General features: G+C 33.4%; 1 protein-coding gene across 1 annotated transcript; it reads right to left on the bottom strand.

Moving 5' to 3' along the window:
* Positions 1–7,558: 7,558 nt before the first annotated feature.
* On the bottom strand, positions 7,559–11,368 carry LOC106775301 (non-structural maintenance of chromosomes element 1 homolog). The gene is made up of 6 exons (XM_014662412.2): positions 10,994–11,368; positions 10,501–10,697; positions 10,202–10,282; positions 8,724–8,963; positions 8,238–8,315; positions 7,559–8,145 (listed from the first exon to the last, which is right to left on the bottom strand). The coding sequence occupies exons 1-6, from the start codon at positions 11,109–11,111 to the stop codon at positions 7,798–7,800; spliced, it is 1,062 nt and encodes a 353-aa protein (XP_014517898.1). The 5' UTR covers positions 11,112–11,368; the 3' UTR covers positions 7,559–7,797.
* Positions 11,369–13,570: the final 2,202 nt, after the last annotated feature.

The raw sequence follows: 13,570 nt of genomic DNA, 5'->3' as shown, positions 1-13,570 counted from the left end.
GTTCAGAGGTTTTCAGCACAAGGGAAGAGTTGTTATTGAAATAAACAGTGAGCCAATTTATAGACTCAGCCCAATACCCTTCCATTCTTCGAAAATGGGCCATCTAACGCATTTAATCGATTAACATAAGTATTAATCGATTAAAATGAGTACAACGGCTAGCTTTTCGAATCTGAAACCCCCAACGGCTAGTGTTAATCGATTATTCTCAAGAATAATCGATTAACTAATCGATTATTATTAGCTTTAATCGATTATTATAGGGGCAGTTGGGTTTTCAGTGCCAGCCTCGTTTTAATCGATTAAAACTGGGTTTAATCGATTAAAACAGCTTGTGTTTGATTCTCAAAAATAAATTAACCAAGTATAAATTACATGAATCAACCCTAATACATATTTGAGCACTATTACATCAACTTGGATTATTATAAAAGCTTTATAAAATACAGAGATCTTCAATTTGTCTTCATGGATCTTGACTTGTGCAAATCTGTTCATCATCAAAACTTTATCTTTTATTTTTTGCTAACATATTATTGCGCTCAATTACCCCTATTTTGTTGAGGTGTATAAGCACACGAGGTTTGATGAAGAATTCCATGAGAAGTCATAAAATTTTGAAAAGAATGTGAAAAATGCTCACAAACATTATCACTTTGCAAAGTGTGAGGATATCTTGAATAATCATCAATAAAAGTGACAAAATGTTGTAACCCAAAATTATACTAAACACGGCTTGGTCCCTAAATGTCATAGTGAACTAAGGAAATAGGAGACAAAGCACGTTGTGACACACTTCTAAGAAAAGAAGTACGACTGTGTTAATTGACGTGATTCAAAAGAAAAATTTGATAGCTTAGGAGAATTTGGAAAAAGTTGTTGCATCTTGAGAAGGCTAGGATGACCCAGTTGAGCATGAATAAGAGTTGGAGAATCCATTACTGAACCAACTTGTACAGATGTCCAAAGATGATAAAGACCATGAGTCTTATATCCAATGCCAATTATCTTACTCGAACTCTGATCCTATAAACAAATAGAAGCTTTGGTAAAGGAGATAAAACAATTAAGGGAACATAAGAGATGACTAAGGCATAATAAGTCAAGAGAGACCTAGGGACATATATATCATTACAATTGATAGTGAAGGAAGAAGATGAACATTAGCAACACCATGTGAGGAGACCCTAGACCCATTGACCATGTTAATTAAAGGAAAATAACCTAAAGTAGATATAGATGAGAAAAAATATTTATTACCAATAATATGATTTGTGACACCTGAGCCTAGAACCCAAGGAGCAAGAGAGTTAGAATTTCCGAGGCCAATAAAAGATGTACTTGTTTGTGCAACAAAAGTAGTGGAACTAGAGGTATTATGATCCTCTATCCATTTGAGAAATTCAGTAAAGATTATAGATTACTCTTGTTGAAAATAGAATGGCTTAATTTCAACACCAAGAGGGGGGTGAATTGGTGAAATACAAAAATCAGAGTCATTTTAAAATCTTTTTCATAAAAGAGAGAACTTTCAAAAGTTTCTTGAATCGCAAGGAAAAAGATATTTCAAGTGTAGCGGAAATAGTTGACTACGTGAAAAGTAAAGTCAACTTGAAATGTAAAAGTGCAAAGATAGAGAATTCAAACGCATGTTTTTATACTAGTTCAGCCAAACTGCCTACATCCAGTGTCCTTCCAATCCTAGGAAGCAAATGCACTATAATGGTCAAGGTTTTTACAACAAGGTTTCTATAGCGACCTCCACGTCAAAATATAAAACACCTCTCTAACCCTCTAACCAAAATATAAGCATATACACATAAAGAACAACAATAAGATATCCCCTCTCCTGTAGTCTTTAATCACTTTGAACAATTCTCAAAGTCCCAGAACGCAACACGTCGTCTTCCTGTATTCAGAACAGGGCAGCCACAATCTTCACAAGATTGAGAGAAGTAGTAGATCACGTTTCAAACACCTCAATGTGCAGTATGATCAATCTTTCTTTGAGCACAAACTCTTGCTCTGCAAGCAACCACCAAAAACTGAACACCACGGTCTTCTTGATGACTTCTTGGAGCTTTAGCACGTTCTGCAAATATGAAAAGAATCAATGAAATCGTTAAAATCGCAAAAGTCTTTTCAGAAATCAAATTTGCGTCTATATATAGTTTTTCTCAAAACTGACGCTCCTTAAGTCGGTTATGCTACTAATAAAGTCGATTATACATAGACGGTTATAACAGTTATAACAATTAGTAGCAATTAAACCAACTTAATTGATTATGCATTTAATGCAGTTGACTCACAATCAATGCTTGGTCAAAGATATAAAATATAGTCGTTAGACATCACAAACATTAACAAAATTTCAAAACATAATTAGCTAAGTCGAGTAGCTTGCGCATACAGTCGACTTTGTAACACTTCAATGCAATTTTGAAAAAATTTCTTTGCAAAAATATTCACAGCACACTTTGAAAAAGTTTGTACAAAGCCACGAGTTTTAATCGACTTGCTTCATAATGAAGTCAACTTAAAACTATTGTTTTGCCACACAATATAAGTTCAACAAAAGTGCATGTGGTTTTTCTTTTCCAAATCATATGTTATGCAATCACATATAATATCTAATGTAGAACACAGTGAATTTGCATACATTAATAGAATCAACACAAACATGTTCTCAAGTAATCATAAACATTAAAGTAATGAACATGTAGCACATATAAACTCACAGTAACACATGTTGTTATTAATAATGTGTTGTCATCATTAAAAACCATAAGTTTTGAGATTGTAAGGTTTAGCAAAACCAGTGCTCCCCTTATCAACAATCTCAACAACTCTAAAGGCTTAAACGAAATAACAATAGTAAAAGAGGCCATAGCCACTTATAAAGGAGAAAGAAAAACCCTAAAATCCAAAGTTTTCCAATCAAAGCAACAAGCACAAATCCAAATATAGAAGAAGGGGGTGAGTTTGTTGTAGGTGATTGCTGCTGGAGAGGAGGGGTAATGCACTACCACGCGCGGCGGTAAAAGAGAACAGGTTGAGACTTTGACCATGTGTAAGATCGCATGGATGCTCTGATGACAATGATCTTGGCAGAATGGGGTTCACCTAACCTAGACAATCCGATTGATAAGTGTTCCTCCTATGGCTTAAGTATGACCAAGAATCTACCAGCAAGTATATTAGGTTGATGTAGTAAACAAGTATCGTATCCACAAGAATTTGGAAAAAATAATAGTTTTATGATCAATTTGATCTTATATGAGACTATTTTTATGTAAAAAAGTGTAAAAGTGGAGAGTGAGAGGTTGTCATGTTAATCTAGAAATCAATTTCAATTATCAAAGGAGTGATTATAATATTAAAAACTTTGTCGGGAGTTTGATTTCACAGATCCATCCTCTCTTGCATTAGATGTTCCTTCAATTTTACAACTTCATGTGATCAGGTCTTGAGAATGCTCTTTATGGTACTCTAAGCCCATCTCAGTACTTGAAGGCTAGTATCTTACCTACTGTTTTGTATGCAACCTAATAGTGACCGTGCATGACTCACCTGCATAACGAATAAGACTTTATTCCAATTGCATATCTCTGGCATATTTCATCCAAAAACTCACAAGAAAACAGATTGGACCACAACTCAAGACTAGATGCATCTACATATCAAGTTAATTAAACAGGATAGATCAATTCATCCTAAAATCAAGCACAAATCAATTAACTACTTTAAATCAAATGAAAACTGCATAGTGTCACCAAATACAAGAGAGTTTGAATTTGCTACATCATACTCAAACACATGGAGATTTAGCTCCTTATGAAGAGTGAAATAATTACAAGCAAAGAGGAAAACATCTCCTAATGCTTTAAGGATGTATCTTTGAAGTACAAGGATTATTTGGGAGACTCTCTCTCTCAAATCACCCTAAAAGGGCCTAGAACGAAGTCTAGTTTTCTTTTGGATCAATCCAGCTTCTCTCCCTCCACCTCCTAAATTTTGTCCAAGGTTCTTGTATTTATAGACTTTTCGCAACATAGCTTAAGCGGAGGCTCACGGCTCCAACGCTGCTTGAGGTTGCTTAATAATGAAGCACTCTCCCACGGCTCAAGCCTTAGTTGTTGGCTTAAGAAAACCTTCATTGATGGGTTTCTTTTGTGGCTCAAGCCATCAGGTGACACTCAAGTCGTGGCAAAACAGATTCATCCAAAATCAATGCAAATCTTCTTTTCACCCAAATGCAAATTCAACTCCTTGAATACACGTGTTTTTGCAAAACAAGTAAAATTGGGATAGTATTCACAGTTTTTTATACATGATCAAAATAAGATAAGTGCTAATTAAGCATTGAAATTCACTAATGTATAACACTTGTCAACACGGTCGTTGATTTGAACTATGGCTCTAATGGTGGTTGTGGCTCCAATGATGGTTGCAATTGCAATTGCAATTGCAACAAAAAAATGTATGAGTTACTTGGAAACTCTAGCTCTAAATGTTGAATATAGAAAAAAATAGATAAAGGAATAATTCCTCTATTATAGAAAATACACATAAAGTAATACATTTATATAATGAAAAATAATACAGGAAAATATGATTAGGATTTTTTTTTTCAAAATTCATTTATGTCATAATCAATTATTACTTAGATTAATTGGTTTGTCAAATGTCTAAACTCTGCTCGCATGAATAATTAAATGGAAGCATAATTAATCATATTCTTGTGTTTTTAAAGACAACATGGAAGAAAATAATTAATTAATCATATTGTTGTGTTTCTAAAACATGGAAGAAAATAATTGAGTTTCACTTAACCTAATCAATCGAGTCATAATTAATATATTTTCTATAAAAAGTTTTCTTGAGTTTTATTGAAATATAATAATTTCTTTGAAAATTTATTATTTACATGCATCCATGAAATTGTTCAAGAAGCTTACTACTTTTGGAATAAGATCAATTTTGAGGTTGTATGGTGACCTTTCTAGCTTACTCGTTGAATTTACATCTTTGTGATCCATAAAAAATGAGTTGACATCTCTTTTATATATTGTAATTTCTTGTAATACATTCATTTGGTGCATTGGTTGTAGAGTGTGTATGCTTTGCTTTGGATTTCCTCGTGAGAATTGTTCAAGTGAATTGTATGTACACTATCTTGACTGTAATTGCATGCTTCACCGGTGTGGCGTGGTTCTAATCTAAAATTTCACCATAATGAAAACAATCACTTTAATATTGAATTAATTGATATCGGATGCATAATCGGTTGATTCAAATAAAACCTAAAACCTTTTTGTGCAATCTCTCTTATATTTCTTTCTTTATTCTTGTAAGATTCCTATCTCTTTACATCAAGTGTTTCAAGAAAAATTTTCAAAATATAATTGGAAAGTGTTTTAAAAGTTAAATCAATTCATTTACTTTTTAATATTGAACTATATACTGATTAATAAAATAATGACACATAATTTATTATCAAAAAATTATTAAAAAAAATTATTAATATTTCATGCTCCTATTGTTTACAATATGTAAACGATCATTCTAGCCATCCAATGCATACATCATTGGAGACATATGCCAGGATTATGATGACCAAACATGTCATGCGTACGCTGCTCTTCATGAGTTGTCTAATATTTCTTGTAAGTTTGTTCGTGCGACTATATTTTGAGACTTCTGATGATTCTTTGATATTTTTATTTTTGGATCATCTAACAACTCCTAATAAGATGTCTAGCCAATAACAAAATGCATGTGTTTCTTTTAAACAACTTAAGTTGATTTACATTTGACAAACTTGTTTGATATACCACTAAGTATTATCAAAATTGAGTGATTTATGAGCAAACATGTAACTTAGACTAATTGTCTATGCACTAACAAATATTAATAAATATAACAAATAAAATTACTAACAAGAAATAAAATCATTTTTCCATTTATTTACTTCAAACCAAATAACATTTCTTTCGTTATATCTTTATAGGTTTTTACCTTTTTTTTCTTCTGAGCCAATCAGTGTAAGAGTTACACAAAATACTTTACATTTCTCCCTCTCGGGAATTGGTGGTTTTGCTAGTTATTTCAGGTGCAAGGAAAACTTAAGAGTTATTTTTCTTTTTTAGCATAACACTAAATCATGAGCCTTTTCATTACTTTGGTTGAGTTCGGCTTTTATTTATTATTATTTCAAGACAAATACTCAATAGATTCTGCCAAATTTCTCTTAAATATTTCTATATGTTTTTTATCACTAAAATTAATCAGAAGCTTACAAAGAGAATAAATATTTCAAAACTTAAAAGAATGTTCGTATAAATATTTAAAAGTTATCCGCATATAATTTCTTACAACATAAAAAAATCGAAGTCATGTATTTTAACCAATATGTTAAAATACAAATTATCAATTTTGCTAACAATTAATTTTTACTAAAAACTGACAAACTAATTTTAACAACTCTTCTAATTTCAATCGCATTTTCTTATTCACTTAAACCATGAATCTTAGTTTGAACATCAAGTCCAACATAATGTTACTTTACTTTCCGATAAACATTGATTATTATCTTTATAACAATAACATAATTAAAAATTAGGCTTAATAGTTTTTTATCCCCTGATTTGCTTATTTTTCTCAATTATGTCATTTCTTTTAAAAGTGTGTCAAATTGGTCTTCACTTAGTAAATTTTGCGTCAACGTCATCTTTTTCGTTAAATACACCCAGCTTTAACTTTTTTTCTCTCTCTTTTGTTTTTCTGCAACCCAGTAGACCTTTCTGTTCTGCAATCTTCTACAACACAACAGACCAATTTGTTCCGTGAAGATGAAACGTGTATAACAAAAAATAAATAATAAGAATTAAAATACTAAAATTAAAATGGGTTGATAGTGATGCATACAATACAACTTCATTTTCACTCCTTAAAACGTGAAAAATTCTTCATTTCTTCACTATCTGGGATCGCAAGACCGCTTCTAATTTCGGCCACGTTGTGTTTCGATGAGACACTCCGGCGAAGCCACCTCCGACTGTGTTTGGGGTTGGATAATCAATGAAAGGATTATTTAAACCATAGTAATGGAGATGGAAAAAAGGAGGAAAAGATAGCCTTGACAAAAAGGACGAAAAGATATCACTGACAAAAAGTCTACCACGATACAGAAAAACAGAGGAGAGAGAATAAAAACTTAAGTAAAAACCAATCTCACACTTTTAAAAAGAAAGACCTAATTGAAAAAAATAAGCAAATTTATGGAAAAAAAGGCTATTAAGCCTAAAAACTAATGATATTTGTACACTTACAATTTTTCTACTATCATTTGCCACCCACTTTTATTATTTTCTGCTTTCCTTTTTTCTTTCCAAATACGAAAATTTACTTCTTTTTTTATGAATATTTTATACTCATGCATGTCAAATGGTCATGAAATGATTAGCAAATTGAAAAACCTTTTTCCATTAAAGAAGCACAACACTACTAAAGAATTCCATATCAGTTGAGAAAAATAATCATGCAGCTACCTCGAGTCGATGCGGCTCTAATTTTGATCCCTTTGACACAACGGACGAATTTACACTGTATTTGCTAGAGTTTTGTCCTTTCTCGCCAGAGGAATAACATAAGATTGCTGGTTTACAAATAGTCACTAAAACTAGCTAACTGCATTTACAACAAAAGTCCATTCATATATCCTCAAAAGTTCAGCAAAAGTCAGTCAGCAGAAAAATGTACAGTGCTTCCCCAAGAAGCAGTATAAAGCACCATTGTTTACTTCAGACGAGCAGAATTTCGAGTTACTCTTCTCAAACCCGAAATGGCTGCTGAAGATTGAGATGCACCAGATCCTCCTGTTTCTGCATTATCTCTTTGAAGTCGTCTTCTTTTCCGTACCAATACATTACCATTCTGGATTTCTCTATTTTCATTCAGCTCGTCCTGATTACTGCATCCAACTTCATCATTATCAACAACCCTGTTAGCACTTCGCCTATTTCGATCAGATCTGGTCACCCGTTGACTTTGTCTAGGTTCACTGTCATCTTCCATCTGCAAGGCCTCCTCCTTCGGTACTGTATATGGCCAAGAAGTGCCACAACTTGGGCAAACTTTGGCAACCTAAACACAAGTTAGTAATAGCAAGATAATCAGAATCTTTCCACCTGTCTACAGTAAAAATGAAATAAGACCAATAATAACAATACCCATACCTTTCCCTGCAAGAAAAATTGCTTCAGGCAATACTTATGAATTCGAACAGTACAATTTTCATTTTGGCACACCTCTGCCTGTCAGACATTGCCAAATGAATTATCAGATTCAAACAATGCAGCAATGTGCTTTTGTTCCTTCTAAAACAAACAAAACAAGTGACTTTATTGTTTTAGGTGATCACGGCCTCCGCAAGCCAGGTAATTGGACAGTAGGAATTCCTCATAATATTTAGAGAAATTTTAATATATGAAAAAGGATTATTAGTGTGCATATAATAAGAGAAACCACCCAATTTATAAAAGATCTTCTAATCAGATCAATGAGCAACCTTTTTAAAAAATCTACTACAACTTTATGTACGATAAACAAAACAGAACATTTAAATCCCAAATAAAAACGTAAGAAGAAAGCCTGACACTGAATCAAAGTAATCAAAAATAAAGAATAACAAAAAAGAGCTGTCACAATGCAACAGGAACAACCTTTATTCCAGCTTCATTGCAAACATGACAGGATGGAACATCATTATTTCGAAACCAACTGCGAAGATCAAGAAATGACTTCAGACCAAGTTTAATAACACCCTCTGTTGTCAAATTAAGCCACTGGTCCTGTACAAGTTCATTCAGGGTTTTCTCCTTTTGAGACAAACTAAAATTTTTCAAAGTAGATGGAACATTTGACTGGCTTCCTTGTGATTGTTGATCTGTCATAATTGTAACCTGAACATATACAATGAAAATTATACATTTTATTTTAAATTTGCAAATCAAATAAATAGTGATACACTGGAGTAATACAAACTATTACTTTCATTGCAGATTAACAAAAAACCAGAAACAAAAATAGACTAGGAAAGTTTAACCACAAGAAAAAAATTCTCATGCTTAGAATTTATTGCAAAATTCTAAAAATGGAGGTAAAACAAGAGTTAGAGTTGGAGGGATGGTATAACTTATAACATTGCACATCGAATGTTTAGGTTAGATGGTATAACTTATAACATAGAATCAGTCATACTATGACACTGAAGTATAACTATATATGAGATGGAAGACTTACATGTAACAGAATCAACTTTGTCTTATGTCATGGAGACTACATATCTCTATAGTAGGCTTTGTTAAAAATTTAAAATGTTAACCATAAGATCTGCAGATGGCCTTCAATGATGCAAAAAAAAAAAAAAAACTATGATATGGAACCAAGACCATAAGTCTTAAGGAAAGCTCCAACCCATAATAGAGTTTGTATTGTGTGAATTTGAACTATAAAAGACATGTAAGCAAATTAATGAAGTTGAGCAAGAATTAGTTCCTCAAAATTCATTTTTCAAATGACATAGTCCTTATTGATGTGAGTTTTGAGCAAATTCTAAGCTTGTGCACTAAATAGAGTATTTATAATCAAATTGTCTGATACACAGAACAAAAGTTTGGAAAGTCTATTTTAGGAAATATAGGAATTTATTTTAATAATTACTGCAGTTTTAATAGCACTTATATTAAGACTCAGTTAAATAGCAGCTACAGGTTTAATGTCTGTGGGGACAATTATGTATTTTTGTTTGCATTTATGAGGTAGTGTTTTGGGATAGAATAATCATGTGTTTGATAGTTTTTCTAGACAAATATTTCTCTGCTGATTGCTCTAATGAAAATTCCTATTGTGCACTAACTTACTTACATACCTACACATATGTTTTAGAATCACTTTGAGATGAACGCCCATAAGAACAAGTAGGGTAGATAATCTCTATGGAGATTCTGAAAAAAATTGTGGAAATTTTGCATGTGTGCATAACTCTTACGAGTAGTTTACTATGATCCTTGAGTTTCAATCCTTTACCACTTCCAATCCTCTTACAATCCTTGAGTTTAACATTTGGCTAGCAGCAGGCTGAAACAACATTAATTTTCTTACAATCGGAAATATTCAGCCAGGTGAAAAAGTTTATAACCTGGCTATCCAAACTAAGATTGAGAGCATGGAGGCTGAAGATAACACCTTTTGCAGAGGCATCCTGTACTATTGCTTCAATCTGTTGTTAGCCAAAGAAATAAACAAGATTAGTAGCGTCAGATGTCAAATACCAGGCAAGAAAAAAATTACTTCCCTCAATTGAAAGAAACCACACTATGCATCCAGTGACGCGCACGTAATGCACAAGAGGGAAACACAGAACCGCAAATACCAAATACTACACATTACACAAATGAACACAGACAGAAAAACACAATCAAGTTGAGCAAAACTTACAATGGCCTTGTAAAAGGCAATTTGCGGAACACTATACTTCGTCCCTAACTTGGAATGTTCGTCAGAAACGGTATTGACCACCCCATAATAAACTTGGCCATCATATTGATTTATGCAGGCACGCAACTCAAAATTAGCACAACTAAGCGCCTTGTTGATTTTCAGAATAAAACCATCGAACAGTTGCCGCTCAGTACCTAATGAAAGCAAGCTCACCCATGTCAAGGTCGCAATAAAACCCAGCAAGGATACATGAAACAAAAAAACCAAATTCTAATTTAAAAGAAAAGAGTCTGCTACCAGCATTTAAAATCAAACCAAGACAAATTTCACCCTCAGTACTCATAATGCAGCAATTCTACTCTACAACCAATAATAATTCAAAACCTAAATCAACTGTAAACTAAATTTTTTTAACAGTAAACAAATACACAATTCTTCACCAGAAGTGAATAAAGCGGCCTTAGGGTTGAGAAAACATTTAGAAACCAACCTGGGTTTCTCTTGGTGAGCTCTTCAAACATGGCGTGCAAGTCCTTCTCGCTGAGTGGGCCCCGCGACAACAGAGATTGAACCACGACATGGTGTCTCCAGCTTAACGCGCTCGACATGGTTCTTTCACAAACCCTAATGCAGACTCTGAGACTGGGAAAACTTGCTGAAAACCACGCTTAGGGTTTCTGAAGGGAAATTGGAAGGTAAATAAGCGATTTGGGAAATTTTAAAAAAACGGGGGATTCAGTTCCGAGGGATTGGGTTTAACAAATAACTCATGTCATTAGGAAGTCGGAGCGTTTTGGTCCGCTGAAAGAGAATGAAAATCAAAATAGAAAAAGACCGGAATATGGCGGGAACTGAAAAAGAAATATTTGGATGATTGACCGTGATCTTCAAAAAAAAAAATTAAAGAGTTGGTGGTTGTTTTTTCTTAATTAATTTTTCAGATTTTGAGTTGTCTTAATTAAGTTTTTTTAAGATACGTAATAAATAAGTCTAAATCCTTAATACACTGGTGATGTGAATTTTTTTTCCGTTAAATTTAATTTTTGTTTTTGTGCAATAGGTAAAATGTTGTAAACAAAAATAGAGCTTTGAATCATTTGTGAATATTGATGAAAGGAGTAGGAAAGAAGATTTTGAGTAGAAATTATGGAGTGATCGAAGGTTACATAGTTAAGGTGAGTTTCATGGTCGTCAGTTATTTTACTTCTTTCTTATTTGTTGTGGTGGTTGGATTTTGAATTTTCGTATTGGAATAGGAATGTTTTTTTGTTGGAAGTAACAATTGATATTTGTTACGTTTTGTTTATTTTGGTCTCCTATTTCATTTTTAAATTTGTACAACTTGTGGTATTTGATAATGGTTAAATTTACTATTATTTGATACTTAATTTTGATATTAAAAACAATTTTTTTTACTTATAAACTAACTTGAAATCATAGTTTTGTGTTATTTGTGGAAATAAGAGAGTTGAAGGTGAATTTAATGATTTTATGCTAGATTTTCTTGTTTTAAATAGGAATTGAGATGATTTAAAAGAAGAGATGAAGTATGAAGGAGTTGGAACTCAGAAAGGACTTGAAAAGCATCAAAAAAAAAGATCGCAGGTCGCCTGAGCGCCCTTTTCAGGGGCCCTCAGCACCGGAATACATTATCTCACGCTTGAATGCCCCTTTCCTGAGGCCCTCAGCGTAGAAAGCTTTGGGCTCGTGCCTGGGCGCCCCTTTCGGAGACTCTGAGCGCCACTTCCTCGAGTCGCACCACACTTGGGCGCCTTTCTAGGGGCACTAAGCGCCAACCCATAGGATGACGCCTGAGCGCCCTAAGTGGGGCCCTGAGCACTCGCTATACGGGCTTCGGTTGTGTTTTTGTTTTCTATTTCGATCTATTTAAGGACTTGGACGTCCTAGGGTTTGTATCTTTTGGTAGAAGAGGCGCAGAAACGCATTATTTGACTCCTTGAAGGTGGATTTGGATGCGGAAGCCTCCATCTTCAACTTTTAGGGTTTTTCTATCTCATTCTTTCCATTGTTCATCTAGTTTCTCCATGTTAATGGGGAACTAAATGTCATTTGTTCTTGGGGAAAAGATGTAATCCTTTGAAACTCTCATGTATTTGAATTGATTTATATTATAAATGCTTCTTTCATTAATTGTTAGGGTTTTTCCTCTATACTCTATGCATTGCTTTGTTTAACTCATTTGTAGCATGATTATTGATTTCGTTAATATGGACACATACGGGGGAATCTAGATTTGGGGAATCTCTCCCAAAAGCAGTATTACCTAGACATAGGGATATGAGTTTTGGTTGCCTTAAGCTTTTGTGCATATGTAATGCAGAATTGATTGCTAGGGAGGGAAGACATTGTAAACTAGTAATTAAGGATAGACTTTCTTCGGCGAGACATCGAGTTTTAAGTAAATTAGAAAGTGGCATTAACATTAATGAAGAAAACAAATTCTTATATGCATGAGAGTGGATAGGAGAAATCGAAACGCCCAACAACATATTCATTCCATATTTTATAAACCATTCACCTTCGCATTTTTCTGTCAATTGATCAAAACTTGCATTCATGTTTACTTTTTGCATCTTAAACTAAATGATTTTGTTTTCAAGTCTTATTTAATCAAGAAATCACATAACTGTTTAGGTTGTGATTCTCTAGGGAAAACAATATTTGGTCTTACCATTTATATTACTTGATATGATTCAGTACACTTGTCGGAGTCTTAACAGTCTTCCATTTAGGTGTTTTAGTGGTAGGGACCGTAATTTGTCCCCTATTTGGGTGCTTTGATGGTAGGGACTGTAATTTGTTTATTATTTTGTAGGTATAATTTACACATGTAGAAATATATTAGATAAAATGTTGAACGAGCATTTTGAAGTGATGGTCTACTATAGTGAACACTTTGTAAGTGATGATCTTGAGGTTGCTTTGAGGAGACTCCTTCAACATAAGATGATCTCCATGATGAGTTGATGAAGCTTCTTTCAAAGAGGTGAACTCCATGATGATCAATGAAAATAACAAAAGCAAATAGAGATGAAGATGTTGATGT

Source organism: Vigna radiata, chromosome 10, assembly GCF_000741045.1.
Source record: "Vigna radiata var. radiata cultivar VC1973A chromosome 10, Vradiata_ver6, whole genome shotgun sequence".
NCBI lineage: Eukaryota > Viridiplantae > Streptophyta > Magnoliopsida > Fabales > Fabaceae > Vigna > Vigna radiata.
The sequence above is the reverse complement of the archived record's forward strand: the minus strand, read 5'-3'. Positions and strand labels throughout refer to the sequence as shown.

Coding starts and splice junctions, on each gene's coding strand:
- LOC106775301 (XM_014662412.2), bottom strand. CDS start 11,111: ATGTCGAGCGCGTTAAGCTGGAGACACCATGTCGTGGTTCAATCTCTG. Junction 10,283..10,500: donor TTGCCTTTTACAAGGCCATT/GTAAGTTTTGCT, acceptor GGCTAACAACAG/ATTGAAGCAATAGTACAGGA. Junction 8,146..8,237: donor AATTTTTCTTGCAGGGAAAG/GTATGGGTATTG, acceptor ACTTGTGTTTAG/GTTGCCAAAGTTTGCCCAAG.